This window comes from Echiichthys vipera, assembly GCF_963691815.1.
Source record: "Echiichthys vipera genome assembly, chromosome: 21".
Taxonomy (NCBI): Eukaryota; Metazoa; Chordata; class Actinopteri; order Perciformes; family Trachinidae; genus Echiichthys; species Echiichthys vipera.
This window is the reverse complement of record NC_139846.1, coordinates 8,747,768-8,766,237: the sequence shown is the minus strand read 5'-3', so window position 1 is coordinate 8,766,237 and position 18,470 is coordinate 8,747,768. Positions and strand designations below refer to the sequence as shown.

General features: G+C 39.9%; 1 protein-coding gene across 1 annotated transcript in view; it reads right to left on the bottom strand.

Annotated features, from left to right (window-relative positions):
• The window catches only part of LOC310963475 (cadherin-7-like), a gene marked incomplete at both ends in the record, with an annotated part of 97,448 nt that overhangs the window by 29,155 nt on the left and 49,823 nt on the right, over positions 1-18,470 (bottom strand). Inside the window, 5 exons of the mRNA XM_083936327.1 lie at positions 643-779; positions 1,817-2,070; positions 3,831-4,018; positions 5,786-5,953; positions 16,925-17,044. Of these exons, the coding sequence (XP_083792453.1) occupies positions 643-779; positions 1,817-2,070; positions 3,831-4,018; positions 5,786-5,953; positions 16,925-17,044 (867 nt within the window). The remainder of the gene's footprint in view (positions 1-642; positions 780-1,816; positions 2,071-3,830; positions 4,019-5,785; positions 5,954-16,924; positions 17,045-18,470) is intronic.

Genomic DNA, 18,470 nt, shown 5'->3' with positions numbered 1-18,470 from the left:
TTAACATTCCCCGACAGCCCTACAACGACCCCAACAACTGTATTGCCCTCTGCACAGAAAGCGATGGGATGTTATGAAGAGGATAGGAGAACAGATAGTGTCACAAAGAGAAAGTATATTAAAACCTTAGATCCTTACAAGTTAACTGAGCATTCGCTAAGCTCTGGTGGCTTCCTATTTCTAACTAGCAACCAGATATTTTGCAGACTTAAGCAACAATGGCAGCTAGCAGGTTGTTTCAGCTGTATGTAGCTAGCTAGCTATTTAATTGAACATTAGCTCTATCTGTTTGTTCTATTTTTTTCTATCTGGCGCTCCATTGACAGGCGTTGCTGAAGCTGCTAATGTTACACTAAACTTTGATAACGTCCATAAGTTTCAATACAGTGGGGTAATCCTACCTTAAAAAAACATATTCAACCCAACAAATGAACGGAGTTAGCCAATAAAATGCTCCTTGGCCTTTGTTAGTAGTGCCTGTATATTATTCCTTTCACTCTTCTTTTGTTTTTGGTGTTGGAAAGGCTAAAGAAAAGACACCACACCCTATATTAAAATATGAGCATCAGTCTTGCTGTACAAACCCACTAGGGGTCTGACCGATGCAGCAGACTTGAGAGTATGTTCTGTGAGTAAACTTACGGCTCTCAATGGCGAAAATGGTGAGGTTATGGACCAAGTTAGCTTCTCGGTCCAGAGGCTTGGCTGTGCTGATGACCCCACTTAGAGCGTCCACGTTAAAGAAGCGCTCCAAGTCTGTGTTTCTGTCAATGGAGTACCTGGACAGAAATACACAGCCAAACATACTTTTAACACAAAATGCTTTTTGATAGTGGTATTGATTTGACATTTAAGTGTTTCTTCTATTTGTGAGAAAGGATTTTGACATTTTTCTTCAATCAAATTGTGCAGCAATCACACTGAAAACTCTCAGTTGATACAGAGAGAAGTTTAAATCAATCATATGTCACACATATGACATATAAGAGGTTATCCAAACTAAAAATTACAAATATTTAATACAAGTGCAGGCTTTAAATTCAGAAATGCAGCAAAAACTTCATAGTAGGAGTAAAACAAAACCCTTTTCAAGTTTGATCAAATTGAGGTCTGTCTTCTTGTCCCTCAGTACACGACACTGATCAAACCCTTTCAATGCACAGCAACTCATATTTCTAGAGAAAATTACAACTTCAATTAGCCTACATCCAAAGGGTATTATTGCAATGTAATTTGACTCTTGTGGCTGCATTAGTTCCACAATAATTTTAATTTCAACAGATGTAGTTAAATATATTGTGAACGCCGATAACAGTCACAAGAGAAAAAAGAGGCAATTTACAGCTACAATGATGCAGTAATTTGATTTTCTGATTAAGATTACTAACAATCCTCACGGATCAAGCATGAATACAATACAATATTCATTCAATTAATGCAAAATAGGTGGAGATCTCGAGAGTGACACTGCAACAGATTGACAATGTGAGTGCTTGTTTTGAGTCACAAATACCACTACACAAGTGTTAAGCCTTGACCCGCCTGCAGGAATGCCCTTTTCTCATTCAAGATGGCATTTCACTTTTTGCATATGCTGCACTCCTTGGCTCTCCCACCATCTGGCATTATCTTTGGGACAGCCACATGGGGGATTTTCAATTCTGTGTTTGCAGACAATGTGGGGTAGTTGAATAGATTAAGAACACATTGGTATTCTTTACTCGATTTTGGAGCTTTATTTGGGATTCTAAGAGCACATTTCACTTGTTGAAATAGCTAAGCATTACATAAAAATGGCAGGTGGACAAACTGTTACCTGATGGCATTGTTAGAGGTGTCTGGGTCATGGGCAGAGACCCTCCCGATTGAGGTACCCACTCTGGCATCTTCCGAAACAACCATCTTGCTCAGCGGTGTGGCAAAGACGGGAGGCTCGTTCACATCCTCCACTGTCACCTTGACTGATGTCGTGTCGCTGAACGGACCCAAGCTCAAGAAGTTGGAGTCAATATTCCTGTTTGTGGCCTCGATTCTCAGAGCAAAGCTGCTCTTTGTTTCAAAGTCTAGAGGCTGGAAGGAGACAGAATACACGAAATACTGTGTGTTAGAGAGGTTGACTTTTCTTGTCCAAATAATAGAGGTGACAGAAAGTGTTAAGTTCTCTGTTGGAAATGTACTTGAGGTCTTCACTGCTACGGCTCCGTGACATTTTCAGTCAGTCAAGGGTAAAAGAATAGTTATATGTATGTTAATCTGTAAATCAGTTATACAATGCGGAGATATTTATCCCCGTTAAGCATGTGGTTTCTAAAGACCAATTTCAATTTAACATGGAGTCAGATTCAAACAGTCATTTGCTGATGGATTATAGTTACTTTGTGCTGTGAAAGCAATTATGTCGATACTGAGAAAGGCACACGGCATGGTAAAAAAGACCTCATACAAGAGTTCTTTTGAAACATTTTGCCTCTTTGTTTGGCTTATCGAACTCCTCATTGCGACATATAATAAACTGCAATAGAACATTGATTTGACACTTTCATTGACAGGGACTCTCACCGATGTTGTAATTGTCTGAGTTTGGTGCAAAACAAACAAAGGATCAAATTGCCCATCTGACAAGAATCTCTCTCTCTCTCTCTCTCTCTCTCTCTCTCTCTCTCTCTCTCTATCTCTCTCTCTCTCTATCTCTATTTATCTATCTAACCCCCCTACAAAACAGCTGCAGCATTGAACTGTCCCATCCATGTGTCCTGAGGAGCCCATTTCAAGTACTATGAAAACCATGAAATGTAAAGTGTGAGCCAGGAACACTGGTGCATCCAAATGTGAGGCAAGACTGTGCAACGAATGAGTAATGTGTAAATGAATGAGTGGCTTTGTAACACATTCAACTTGAGATGTTTTATTTATATTAATGTAGGCAGATATCAAAGATGTTGTTTATCCACCGACATTTAAGTCGCTGCTACCTTCATCAATCCTTACAGGGATCTCTGCACAGTCTTGTGTTGAGTGCAAGTCTGAAACTGCTGTGGCAGTAAACCTTTGAGCGACCATGGGGTGTTAACTTCGATCGAAGGTGTTGGAGATAGCCAATGCTGATTTGTCATTAGTGATTATCACTTAATCAGCAGAAGACATCTTAAAACAAGGGGAGGTGGGCAAAGAGAAGAAAGGGAAACAGGCTGAGGCAGTTGTCCTAATAACCTCCAGTAAACAAGCAAAATGGTATCAATATATTTAGTGTTTGTTATAATCAAAGAACTATCCATAAATAGAAAGGCTAACTTTAGTAGATAGAGTAGATTTCAACTGTCGACGAATACACATGTGGTGCTCTAGTACATATTTAGAGGTTCAGGGCAGTGTATGTGGCATTGATTGGAAAACTAAATGACAGTGCCCAGCTTCCCCTCAATGAAAGACCACATCACCCAGTGCAACAACACAACATTTTTCTTTCTAAAGTGTAGTCACATGTAAGATTCTGGACAAAAAATAAAAGCATCTTTCATTCAGAAGATAAGAAAAATATACTATTGTGATATTTCTATCTAAGCACTAGCAGGTAGTGAATAACTTAACTCCATGTGGAATAGTCACACCAGCTCAATCAATATTCCAAGTACTAATCAATGCCAAGCCAGCTGCTCAAGTACAATACAGGGCGTTACCCAACAGCTGGAAAAATTTTGCCCTATGTCTCACTAAATTTCAGGAGGGAGGGTGTAGCTCCATATATGGGCAGGAAGTCACTGTACAAAGGTTTCAGTTTCTGTCAAACTCAGAGTCTGTCTTCGTTTTTTTTCTGTTTCTATATGCAGTACCTTCAGAAGGATGATGACCCCGTCTTGTGTGTTCTCATCTGTTGTTATGTTGAACATGCCAGGCCCATCCCCGTCCATGATCCTGTAGTCCATCTCCGCGTTGGAGCCTATATCAGCGTCAGCCGCTTTGATTCTGGCCACCACAGATTGCACTGGCAGCGACTCCAGCACTGTGTACTGATAGTTCTCTGGAAGAAGAAGGACAGGAGCGGATGCTGGTAATGGATGTGCTTATTTCACCAATCGACTCACCTTCGAGCAGCCCAGCTTTTCTTATACCCCTTCAGCTTTGATTCGGCTGTGTGGCTCCTCAATAAATTCATGTTGCATAACACAGCAGTGACACACATGGAATAAAACAAGTTGCTCCACTTCATACTGCAGCATAAGCAGTGCGGAAGGCAAGAGAAAAGTGAAATGTATAATCAACAAAGCAAAGACCAATTTCAGTTGTCACATTTTTTAAATTTTACAGCTGGAACTGAAGTCTGGATGCAATGGGTAAAAATTTTGAAACCAAAAAAGAGAAAGTTAGAAAAAAGAAACATGAGTGATGCTTAGATCCCATTGGTACCTTTCATGGGATAAAATGTCCACTTGAAAATTCTATTACTCCAAAACTCTCCATAGCGTTCCCTGAGCTTTTGTCTGACCCTTTGGATTTAAAGAAGAGAATCATATTCATAATCATAATCTCTCCAATCACCATGGCAGAGCTCATTACTAGACCTTTCTGTGTTCCTCACAGTGTCTCCCTCAGCCACCGTCTAAATGCTAATCTGCCTGACATTGTTTGCCGCCATGTAATCTTTATAATAGCTTTTTAATTTGCCGTGGGATAGCGGCTCTTTAAAAGACGAAGAATTGCTTTCCTCCCTTCGATTTGCCCCACGCAACCTACCTCTCTTCTCTCAACCCCTACCCCACCCCCAGCGAGCCGTCTCATGCAGCTAACCTTGGCTTCTCTCCTACATCTCATTGTTTCTTTCCAAGGTCTAGCTAAAGCTCCTGGACTCTATGTCCGCTCCGATATTAACTAATAGTCTATCGATTCTGACCCATGACCCTGCGAGTGCGACAGCAGGAGCAAAACCCCAAACTCCTTCAATGTGTCTTTCTTCCCAGCGTGACAGCCCTGAGTTAAAACGACACTGATGACTTGTTGGGCAAACTTGAACCTCTCTTCCCCCCTGGGGCCTGCAAATTGACTCTGCTACATGGCAGTCCAGTGGTGAGAGCATCAGCCAGACAGTGGTTGAGCTATCAGCGGTAAACCGTTTGCAGACGCTTCGGATTATCATGAGAAGCACTGAATGCCTTTGAATCTTAAAGCTGGGCCTGGAACCCATTTGCAACCTGTGAAATAGGCTGACAACAAAAAAACGGAGCCTGATTGATCCTGGTATCCAGCGCCGAAGCAGCCCCCAGCTCTGATGAAGAGTAAAGCGGGGAGGTGCACACCCTGCAGGAAGGCTGTTTTGTAATTTACTCGTAATAAGTCCAAATGTTTGCTGAAAATAAAAATGCAGCAACGTTACAAAGATAAAGATAGGATGGTGTTAGGGATGCGGTTAGCATAAACTAATGAGATTCAGTTTAAAATTTTAAATTAAATACGTGTGTTTTGTTTTTTCTTAGTACTTTCTGTTCAACTGTATTCTACTACACATTACAGTCAAATTGTTACAGATAATACAGCAAATGATTTATTTTCAAGGCTAACAGGAGCCAAGTTACACAATACAAAGTACGCTCTCATTTGGCTCTCTCAGTTCAAGTGTTTTTCCAGTTATAAAAGATCTTTAAAGTCCCATTCAGCTGTAACATAAATACGGGAAAATTAAGCAAGGAGCTTGTGGTTTAATTCTGATTGCTGAGTAGCTGTTGAAACATGGCATGTACTGTATGACGAGCTTAATTAACCCTGTGTGGGCAATCAGGAGCAGGAGTCTTACTGTGTGTGAACCGGGGCGGGTTGTCGTTGACATCAGTAAGCGTGACAGTGACAGAGGTGGTGCCGGAAAGTCCGCCCATCTGGCCGACCATGTCTTTGGCCTGGATGACGAGCACATACTGGTCCCTTGTCTCCCGGTCCATGTTGGGCAGAGCTGTTCTGATGACACCTGAAGAGAGAGGCATAGTGAGACATAACCCACAAATTAACTATAGTGCCCCTTCATCGACATGGTCCAAATGTCCTGCTCTGCCCCATCAACCTGGAACAAACTACAGCAGGAAATAAAGATTCCCAGCATGAATACTCTAGGGGATTTTAAACCGATTTTATGAAATCTGGAGAGATTTTCTGTGCAGGTCTGCTCCTGTTTTTCTTGATAGTTTTAAACTACTGCCATGACACTTTGCACTTATCCCTTTTATAACTTGTGTTCTATTTTGACTTTGTATGAATGTCTTGTTCTTATATAAACTTTGTGTTACTTTGGTGTTTTTTGTTAACCAGGTTATTCTTGAAAATGAGACCCCAAAGATTATCTGTAAAAATAAAGGTTAAATTTAAAAAAAAAATGTTAATCCAAATTGATTCATTTGATGATATTTAACACAAAATTGGATAAGGTATAATATCCCATATATGACACTGAAGCTAGACATTTAAACAATTTATCCATTTCTTTTAACTAAGAATTGTAATCATTTATGGATCACTTTTAGCGATCCACAACTTTTAGATCAATTGTTCATCAATTACTTTTAGCTAACTATTTCAGCTGTTTCAAGTACTTTAATCTTACTATTTTAAGTGTTTATCCATTACCTGTAACCATTTCAACTGTTATCCGTTACTTTTAGCTAACTATTTTATCTGTTTATCGGTTACGTTTAGCTAATTATTTCCACCGTTTATTCATCAATTTCAGGGGGTCATCCCTATGTTCCGGGGTCCTATGTTTGGTTCCTATGTTCACAGGTCCTATGTTCCACGCACATAGGACCCTTTTTAAGAAAAACAGGCAACATAGAACCCGGGGAACATAAGTAAGCTCCCAATTTCAGCTAGCTTTTTGAAGTGTTTAGGCTATTCATTATTTTTAGCTAACTATTTCAACTGTTTGTTCATTAATTTCAGCTGGCTACTGTATTTGAAGTGGTGAGACCAAACATTACTTGTAGCTAACTATTTCAACTGTTTATCATTTCACTACTAATATTAACCATTTATTTAGGATAGTTTAAGTTATCTTTTTTAAACATTCATCTATTTAGCTAATTATTTGAAACATTTATTAAATATACTGTAGCTGAGTAGTCTACTCTAGTTTTTGGACATATCTTTTGAAATTTTTCAAATCAAATTTCAAATTGTATTTTTTTTTGGTGATTTCCATATGTATTTTGATAGTTCTTTTCCCTTCAAGAAGTTTGACTGTGGACAGAAATGTACTTTACCACAGAGCTTTAATGCCTCCAGTTCACTGGGAAATTATTATTTTGATTAGCATGTAGTTCCTTCCCTCGTAGTAGACCACTAAGTACCAGAGGGCTCTATTCATGTAAAAATGAAGGTTCTAAAAATATGAATTCAGACTGGGAGAAGATGTTCACATCAACCCTTCAAGTAGCGATTCCAATACAGAACTTGAGGTAATTGGGTGGATGGCCATCATGACTGGTAGTTTGTTTACACAACAGTGCATGAATAAGGTCTCTTCCATGCCCTTAAATGTGCTGTCACTCCAAACAGTTTAGTTGTCTGACATATGATGAGGTTAATGTTAAGACACTGTCAGAAAAGTGAGCACATGCAAGGGGACATTTGAGCTACCATGGGAGGCATTAGCTGTCTGTTATCCTGTCATGATTGATCTGTCATCAGAAAAGTATCAGAGATGTGACAACACTGGCATTTAATGTCTGGCATCTGCACCTGAGCTGCTATGAAATGCAAGATGTGGTATGCATGCACAATATACTAAAACTCTTGTAGAGAAATCTTTTCATTAATGGTATATTCTTATCTCAACTTTATCTATGAACCACAAAAGTTGAAAAACGCCACGCATTTAAATGCAAAGAAAAAAATGTCCTAATCCCTCAAAAGCAATCACTGTTGCTTCCAAAGTTAATGACTTACCACACAATGCGTTTCATTCATTAAATGGCACTTATTAAAGATTCATACCGAACATGGAAGATTACTCATTAGGAAACACACAAAGCCACAGCACACAGTTGCTGAATAAATGAATCATTCTTATTCGCTTTACCCATTCACAGCCTGGTGAAGCAGATCAAAGCAGAGCTCTTGTGAGTTGGCACCTGAAGAATTTCTCATAATCCTTTAAATTACTGAGGAATTTGACAGGTAATTGGAGTCCAATCTCTTGAGGAAGAAAAACAGTATTTATGTGATTATAACATTTATTGTGGAATCACAATCACACTGTTGTTTTTCGATAGGGAATCACAAAGAATGCATTCTGCACAAAAACAGCGTTCTGATAAACGGCCATCACTAGCATCATTAAGGTCTGCTAGTTCTCTAGCACCATGTATATTAGGTTTGTGTGTTTATAAAGATGGACAGATGGACTGCTCCCCAAAAGTAAAGCCAAAACACATATATCGCCCCCGAGTGGCTGGATGAATGTTAGCTGATAGGACATGGATCAATCTAAAAAAAATCTAAATACACCTCAAATACATTTTTCCCAAAGATGTTTTCTGTCATTTTAGGTAGTTCTTAACATGCTGATCTTTGCTCAACTGTTATTTTTCCGATAAGTTTGGTGTCAATTAGTTATTTGATGTTTTTATAGCATACCTAATCTAACTCATTCTTGATTTAACAGCGCAAATCTGTCAATAGTATAGAACAGTAAAAGGCCATCTCTCTCTCTCTTTCTCTCTCTTGCTCGCTCGCTCGCTCACACACACACACACACACACACACACACACACACACACACACACACACACACACACACACACACACACACACACACACACACACACACACACACACAGACAGACAGTATTGGCAATTAAGCTCAATCCAGGAACATACTAGGAAGGACAAACAAATCAAGAAAAGTGGGTCAAAATGGGTTCAAGAGAAAAATGAAGATGTTTTTTTTACCGTCGACCGTGGGTGTACTTGAAAATAAACAATTCCATTAAGTGTTTAATTTTTTCTCTCTGCCATCCTTTATTTATGTCATTACAGTCCCTCCAGCTGAAAACTGTTATTGGCTGCTCTGAAGTAAATGGCTCAGTTAGCTAAATTATAGTGAACTGTCCACTTTCTTTTCTCCAAAGTCCCTGCCAGTGGGCCTACAATGGGACGACGTTGGTCAATAAAGCAATAATATTTTGCTGTTGCCCAGCAAAAACATGCCATTTCAGTCCTGCATCAAATAATGAACAGTGGGACATTGTCTCACAGCAGCAACAAAGTCAAAAACATATCATCTGATTTTTTTTTTTAATGCTTTTATGCTGAACAATCTTAGGCATCTATGTCAGTGCTGTGGATATTCACATATCTGCTCTGTTTATCCCTTGCATCCATCCTCCATCCATCCTTTCATCACTTCTCTGTTGCTTTTTTTAGTGTTAACTCATAGCCAATTAAAGAGCACCACCAATGCTATGGTGCTTGCTGCAGCAACACCTGTAAACCCTGTTTACTTGAGTTGCATCAGAAAAGGTTACTTCCAAGCCTACAATCCAGCAAGGCTCCCATAATGCCAGCTAGACTCAAAAAGAACAAAACTTTTCTTTTCTCCTCTCCATACAACATCACCATAGGGACAAAGAATGCATGTCTAGACTTAAAAGAGATATCTTTAAACATCTAGGAGAAGCATAGCTGAGGAGGAAACTGGATAAAGGTTGGATTATAGTAACAGCTACAATGGAGGGCTCCTAAAAGGTGAATTAAACTAGAAAAAATGTTAACCTCATGCAGCCAGCAGTGATACAATGGAACAAAACAACAAATAGGCTTCACACACAATTGATATACTTGTTTAATATCAGCGTGGTGTGTTGGAGCCTGAGAGATATTGGCTGTGGTTAATGATGCCATGAATCCTGATTCCAGCAAGCAAAAAAAAGGAAAAAACAGAGACATGTTTCTCCTGCCGCCTGGCCAGAAGCACACATACTTCTCACCGAGCGACACTGCTAATCCACACGCCGATGTTGCTAGACTGTTGTTTGTCTGCTGGGTGCCAGTCCCCTTCCTCTCTATCTCTGTTACCCCGTGCGGCGCTGGTGTCATTCCTGGGGAGAAGGGATGATTAAAATCCTTCTGTCGCTATCACGGCACGGGCTCGCTTTGCGCAGTGACTCCTTGCCTCCGGTGCAAGCCAGACGCATTGTAGCCATGCATTTATCTAGCTGTCTCCACACTACTGGCGGCAGACGGTTGGGCCATGCTCCCTGCTAAAGCCCAGATACTTGACATTTGTCTTGGGAAGAGGAAATAAAAGTGCAGACTTTGGTGAAACCCTCTGGCTCTGCGTGCAGCTATGAGAGGTACTGATGAAGGTGATGAACACTTAAACATGAAGGGTGCAGTATGTGATTTGCTGAACCCTCAGGCGTTCCACTTAGAAAGGATAGATCCCATAACACAAAAAAAGGCCATACAAACAGGGAATAAAACCTCCAACCCAGGTAGTTTATTACAGAGTGACATTCGAGCATCATGCTCCAATCATGGGTCAGTATGGTGGTGAAAGGGTCACAACACAAAATGACCCATAGAAACATGTTAGTGAACACTCATTTGTAATGTCACAATGAAATGAAAGGAAGTGTGTTCATATATGCACACAACCATGTTGCATCTCCTTTTCTATATTACAGCAGGCAGCCAGATTTATATCTAGCCTTCAGCTGTAATGTTCTTGTTTTTAGTGCAGCAACCACCACTAGAATCTCATATGGAGCCACAACAACACACACTTTTAAAGGAAAGGGTAAAGAAAATCAAACAAGGTATTTTAAAAGGCCACTCTAATATCTTAATCCCAGGCCGATCACAACAAACATGTCTCCACCTGACCTCTGCGTCCAAATTCCATGTGATGATTACAAAAGGACAGAACCTGGCCTCTTCCTTTATCTGAGCTTTTTCAGTTTAATTAGACTCCCAGGCTGAGAAGAAGACAAAGCTTGGTCCGTCCACCTGAGTGCCTGTCATATTCAGATGTCATACTTGTGTCACTCTGAGAGGCAAGCCGTGTCACATCTTAAATACTGCCTTCTGAGTGTAATTAATCCTCTCATACAGGCACCTGGCATTTTCTACTAACAAAATTCTTCTCTTGTTATTCAGCCATTGAGGCTTGTGAGCATGTATGCATGATTAGCAGTGTTAATGTGCGTGGATAATTGTCTCTAAAGGACTTGCCATATCGCCAAGGTGTATGGAGCTGGCGGCAGCTGTTCAAACCTCCTTGAGCCTGCCATCAATTAGAACGCAGTCCCTAGCAACATTTCAGCTTCACCTTCAAGCTAAACTTGAAGCTATCAATCAATATATATTACAAAATACTGTCTTAACTGAGCACCTTTAGGCGCAGCAACTTATGTATTTTGCCGACATTATGTATTGCTTGGTAGTTATTGGAGCTATTCAGGATTAAGTACATTTTCCCAAGGGCACCTTGTAGATTCAATTTGGGATTAAGAACCAGGGTAAAGAGACTTGTTAGACGAAAGAGAGCCAGGATGCTACCCACCTAACATCGGGTCACACAAGCACAGCCCCCCCCCTCCCCCCCGACCATTAGCCCTCTGCCACTTAATCGCTAGTGCAGTATTGCAATGTGAAGCTTAGAGTGTATTTCAGAACAGCACTTTGTCAAAGTCACCCTCTGCTATGGGCCAGGCGTGTGCTGCAAATGGGACTAATTAGTAACTTGCAAAGACAGAAGCACAACACTCATCCCACAACACTCAATCCTGCTCTGCTGTCAAGACAGCTCGTCTCACCCCCAGAGTGTATTCTATAAGATACATGGTATTGACAATATGTTAAAAACTAACAGTTAACACAAGCAATGTGGTCCCTTTCAAGCCAATACAAAGGCCAGACACAATATTTAACACCTGTAGGGGACATTTAAAGCAAGACTATGTTATAAGAAAAAAATATCAAAAGACTTCTCATATAAAAGAGTCAATTCAATACACATAGGTGTTTTTTTTTTTCTTTTGCAACAGGTCAACTTGGTGTGGTAAGAACCTTAGCTTATGGTAGTTAATGCTAACTAATGGTAATTTTGGTGACATTACTAAGTACACTTCATGACCCTTCTCTACTTGACCTACTGTTAAGCCCAGTTTATACCAAAGATTTGCTATGAGACAAGTTGAAAATTGAAACTGCTTGAAATGCGCTGGTCTGCCACATTCTCAAAACCTTGCAATTTACACCGATGTTACAAGATACTGTATGGTCTCTATAGCAACAGCTTGGTGTAGTATTTTTAAACTTTTAGCTGGATATAATTTGTAACGTCTTAAAATAAGAATCAGGATAGAGATGGTGAGATAATTGACAAGTTGCATTTCTAATAGTGATAAAACTGGGAGAATGAATGGCTTTGTTCTAGTAAACACCGCTCCCTCTCTTCATTTACTCTCTAGCTCAATTGACCCCGAGTGCACACATGCTTGTTGAGCCTCCGTCCAAAACTCTGCCATTTTGACCAACTTACAGTTTGTGACTGACTTGACCAGCTGAGCTCACTACAAGCTCATTGATTATTATAACAGGTGACCTGCCTTACATTCCAAAACCTAGAGACTTGAAAAGCTGAGTCACAGGCGTCACAATCGGCCTGGCTTGAGTCAAGCTGAGCTAAGGCAGTTCACAACGCAGCAACTTCTTCCTGCAATGTTCTAAAATGTATGTAGATAGGAATACAAAATAAAAAGTCAACTACTGTACAAGCACATTTTATGTTGTTGTAATTGGCATTTCTAAATTATTATGAGATGGAAAATCTGAAGAAGTAAAATTGTGTAAAGACACAAACAAATGCTCTGTCACTCTTTAGATGTGAAGATGCAATGACAGACGCTTTAAACATACTGACAGCTCAATAGAAAACAGAATGTAGGCAGACTGACATTTGATGACATCTCTGCATGACATCTCATCCGGTACATACAGTGTGCACAATTGCATGTAGCAGAAGTTAACTTTGGTTAACTTCACAATGTACTGTAGGGGAACATAGGCCACTCACTGTTGGCAATCGTCACCCATTAGAGCTTTTTGAAATATCAACCTCTGAGATTAAAGAATCCACTTAGCTTAATGAAAAACACGTCAGCAGCTGAGGCTGTGAAAGTATGAGCTCTGGTCATTGAGCTAAATGGCTCTAAGAAAAACATGATATGAGAGTAATGGGGACTTTATGGGGCAGACTTGCTGTTTCAACATCACTTAAATAAATGTCTGCTCTTGCTCTAATTGGTATTGGTGTCATGAAGTCTCGCTCGACACTTGTTGGTGGGTTAAAGTGCTGTCTCAAACTTTGTTAAAGATCATTGAAGAGCCAGAGGCAGCATTCCCTGTATTAGAATTACTGCTTGGACACAACATGATAAATGAGGTCCCTTTTTAGTTCCTCATGGTGATCATTTTAATTTATCCTAAATTAAGATGTAGCAGAAAGCAAGAAGTGAGTAATTTAATTAGATTTGACACTTTGTAAGTGCTGTGATTTTTCAGAAATTATAAAATAAGCACACCACAAATAGACAAATAAATACAAAAGTTTGAAAAAGGGGCTACAGAGTTAAAAGTTGGTGACACAACAGGATCGTTTTTTACAGGAAACCAACAGAGCATTTTTTAGTCGCATACATTTTTATTTCCCCAAGGTAGGTCTTCTTGAAAGGTAACAAAATTAAGATGAAGACAAAACTAACCGGGTGAACACTCCCTAATATTTCTCTCAATTACAGTTGTGTTTTCAAGGAGCAATATAGGGGAAAATAATCTTGAAAGAAATCTATCAAAGAAACTCCCACAAACCAACAGAGACTTTGAGACAGTAACGATGCTGCTAGAAAAGTCTGCAGGATTTCTCCCTCGACACACAAGCATCTGTTCTATAAGCCGCGGTTTATTTTTTTTTACACCTGGTTGTTTTTAAGGTTACTCTTGTCAAACATCATGTCTTTATGCTTCCCTGCACCAAGTCCCACATGGAGTCACACCCTTACGGCAGCTATCCATGCTCATCAATTGTGACACCAATATTGCATCTCATAACCACAAGATCCAATCACCATCTACGTGGACGCAAAGAGAGCAAAGTATAATCAGTCGTGGTCAGGAAGAGATGGGTGGCAGAAAGTCAAGGTGCTGGCAGGGGCCCAAGGGCTGTGTCTGGGTGCACATTTAGGTGTGTGTGTGTCTTCCTGTTGTTTGACAGGTTGATATACCAGCCGCTGTCCTACAGAAAGAGTACCAAAGTGGGATTTTTCTGTGAGATTTTACGCTTAAAGCCACTTTCCATTCTTACAGCTAAGAGACTCTTGGAGGACACCTTTTTTCACACACTGGTGGAAAGTTGGGCTCCAGTGTTTTGCTCAAGGACACATTTGGAGCCGCTATCGTCTGAGCTGCTTTTTTTCTTCTGGTGTGTCACGTTCCATGTCAAATGCGCAGCAAAAAACAGTATGGTGACAATCTTACAGCGGTTACTTATTTTCTTTTTCTTTATCTTTAATCTGCCCTTGTCAGCGCCATTTCCAGACCCAACTGGCAGCTGGTAACCCTTGCATGGTATTTGGGTCAATTTACCCATTTCAAGTTTTGGAAAAATGTAAAAGTGTACATTATTTTATGCGATAAACATGTACAAACAAAAAAATAATAATAGAGGACACATACTACTATTCCCCACACATTTACATCCTTCATGTAGTCTTCGGGTCAGTTTGACCAGCATACACAGTCAGAGACACACAGACATGCACACACACTCACACACACACACAAATATAATGTTACATTATTATAAACTAAGCTGTTTACTCTTACTGTCCCCCTTTCTTTATCCTCTGTCATGGGTCCACCTCCACCACGTCCACAAAAACGAATCACACTTACATTGTTAACTGTGTTCTAGTAGAGACTGCTTGAATTATTAAACATACATGTTATCTCTATTGTTTGAAATTGAGATAAAGACAATATATGTTAATGGTATATGAAGTAAAACACACAAGCACCAGGTACACAACAAGGGCGGCACGGTGGTGTGGTGGTTAGCACTGTCGTTTGAATCTGGGCTGGGGCCCTTCTGTGTGGAGTTTGCATGTGCGTGGATTTTCTCCAGGTTCTCCAGCTTCCTCCCACAGTCCAAAGACATGCATGTGTTAGGTTAATCGGTGACTCTAAATTGCCCGTAGGTGTGAATGTAGGTGTGAATGGTTGTCTGTCTCTGTCTGTCTCTATGTACCCTGCGATAGACTGGCTTCCTGTCCAGGGGGAACCCCGCCACACGCCAGATGTCAGCTGGGATTGTCTCCTTGGTTTTGTTTTTGTTGACCAATGGTTGTTTTGAAACTGACGGATTCTTTTGTTTGTATAATGGGTTCCTAAAGAGGACATTTTCTGGTTTCAAAGAAAGACTTATTTTGTTTTGGTCATTGGAACAGTGGGTTTGAAATCATAGGATTGACAGAAAATACTTTTTGTTTAACAAGATTTGGTCTTCAAAAAGTATTTTTCCGAAAATGATTCTTAAAAAAGGAGGGCCGTCTTATCTTCTTGACAATATGGTCATTTGAGGAACAACTTTTTTTCATCTAAACTACTCTATATCAATTGAATTGCTTGTTTTTTACAAAGTAAACATGAACATGAATTGTAAAATAGCCATCTGGACTGATATGGTCTGTCTTTGGAAAAAGTTGGACTGAATCATTCACCAGCTATTTTTGGTCTTAAATGATGGCTGCAAAAAAAACACCAGATTTACAAACACCCATGGAGAAGCTGAATTAATTGCAGAAAGGAACCAAGAAAAACATTGAAGCAAAAAAATATTCACAACTTCCAAACTCATCTCGGGGAAGGTGATCGCAGCTTTTTAATACATTAATTAGCCCACAGAAGTCTGAGCTTCTAAGCAGCAATGAGGAATCACTTAAAATCAAAGATTTACATCCTCAGAGAAGTCCCAGAGGAACTGTCGGAGCTTAAAGAGTATCCATGAGGAACTTTTTCATTTAGAGCGTGTAAAACATGTAAATGTTCGCCCCAAAACATGGAAATGTTCCCTAATGAAAGCTTCAGCGGGAGGCTTCATTAGTCGAAGGTCTCTGTGAAAAACAACACAAAGTTCTGTGTGCTGAAATATTTCCTTCCACAGACATCACATCCATTATACCACCACCGTATGAAGTAATTTCCTTTCTTGTGACACATAATAATTTTCCTTGAATTCTCTGTTTTCTTCCGGTGGTTAGTCTTATTGAATGTTTACAGTAAACCTTACAGGTCAGATTTTGTTGTGGAGCTTCCCTCGTATTTCTGTGTCCGCCAGAGTGTGAAAAAAACCAACATAAATTTCCTGCATTGCAGTGGCTTTCACCAGTTCATGAATTAGAAGTGCATTCATAAAAATTCTGGCATGTGTGGATGAAGTTTCTCTCGAAATCAGAGGATGAAGCCTGATTTCATGGGATGGCCCATATTTTTCTGTTTTCTTGCAAGAGTGCTTTGCATGGAGTAGCTGAGCCTCAGCAGGGCAGTATCTAATGAGCCAGCTATGAAGATGTAGCGAGGACTGCCGCTGCACTTCTCAGAATGAAACGCCCCACAAGTCAACAAACTACCTCACATGTTATCCTGCAGTTTCTGTGAGCCCTTCTTCTCAGGTTCTTAAAAAGATAAAATAAAAATGATTTTCTGATTGCTGTTATTTTTATTACCCCAAGTGATGATAGTGGTTTAAATTTTTCAGCTGCATTCTTTGAAAGTGCTTTAATTTGTTGATGGTAAAATAAAAGCATTTCCTTTGTCAGTAAATCCCACTGTATGGTTAAATCTGTGTATCATATCACAGCAATTTTGTCTGACACATTGTACCTACCTGTCTTGGGCTCCACTGAGAAGTACGGCTGTCCATGGATGATGCTGTAGACCACCCTGGCACTGTTCCCATATGTCGGATCATCTGCATCTGTGGCTGCCACTTGCACTACCATGGTTCCTGTCGGCAAACAACCCATCATTAGTTTCCAAGGCAGCATGCAGAAGCCAAGTCAAACAGAGCTAAATGTGGAAACAGCCATCATATCAACAGAGCGTGTGACCAATTCCACTTGAAAGAGAAAAAAACGGAGAGAAAGCATTGAAAATGGGATTTCTGAGGCAGTAAATACTATCATTAGTCCCTTCTTTTGTTGGAGCTGGTGTTGAGTTTTGTTTTGAATTTCATTTTTATACAAAATGTCTGAGTTTAAAGCACTTCAGCAGCACCGTAGATCTGACGTGTGCTGTGTACTGGCTCTCGGCCTCTAACGCTGCTAAACAAATTACACTTTCGGTTGTTGCCATCAGTTGCAGGGATGCTGCAGCAGGATTTAAGTGTAATTCTGAGCCTTTGGAGCTCATTTCAATTGTTTCCATTTCCCTCCTGCAGATCCGACAGCGTCTTTTCCGGTAACTTCAATCCGTTGACTCTAATTCAAACGGGTTCTGCAACCAATCTGTGCTCTGCTAAACAGGCACTTCACCCCCTCTAATTATTATATATCTCATATCACACAGATCCAAAAACTGCTTACTTTTTTAAAAGAGTCAAATAGTTTGAACTTGTCCTCCAGCACTGTCATAGAAGGACATTGTGTCTTTGTCTTGCACTAATTAGGGTCAATAAAACTCTGTAGATTAAAGAATGTTATGACACAAAGTTTTACAAAAAAGGCACAGTTGGAAAGGAAACTTTGTCGTTCTTTTATTCCCTTTTTCTTTAATCATACTATTTCGCTCTCCTGTTAAAATCTTTGTTAATATGCACAGATGGTAACGCATTCAGTTCCTGATATTTTGGTCCAGAAACTGCGACTGGAGAAAATGTCTGCAGAGAGGTAAATGACACTATGAAAACAAAATAAAATCTTAAGAGCCATTAAAGCAGATTGGTTGCACACATCTTAAGTGTAGTTTGTCTAGGATGTCAAATTATTCTGCTGGTACACAAGTGCATGGCAGATCTTGTGGTTTAGTTGGATGAATATGGATTAATTAAACTGAGCTTGGAATACATACAGCATAAAAGAGAATCACTTGACATCTTAAACAGTCACTATATCCTGACATCACAATGAGACAGAGAATCTGTGAAAAAGTCATGTTGCTCTCTAACCTTCTCTGTCTGCCCCTATGGTCATCTGCTACATCCACTGTGCCTGACACTCAACCAATCAGAGCAGAAGAGTCTCTGACCCAGCTTCAATGAATGCTCATGAACTTTGATCAAACTTAGAAACTATGCAGCACCTATCAATAATGAATCAAAATTATGTTATTGTATTGCATATTTCTTGTATAAAGTGTTTTCAAAAATATTTTTTTATTTTGTCGGTTGGTGGGCGGGGCTCGGTTTTGGTCCCATTTTGTCAGCTAAACAGTAA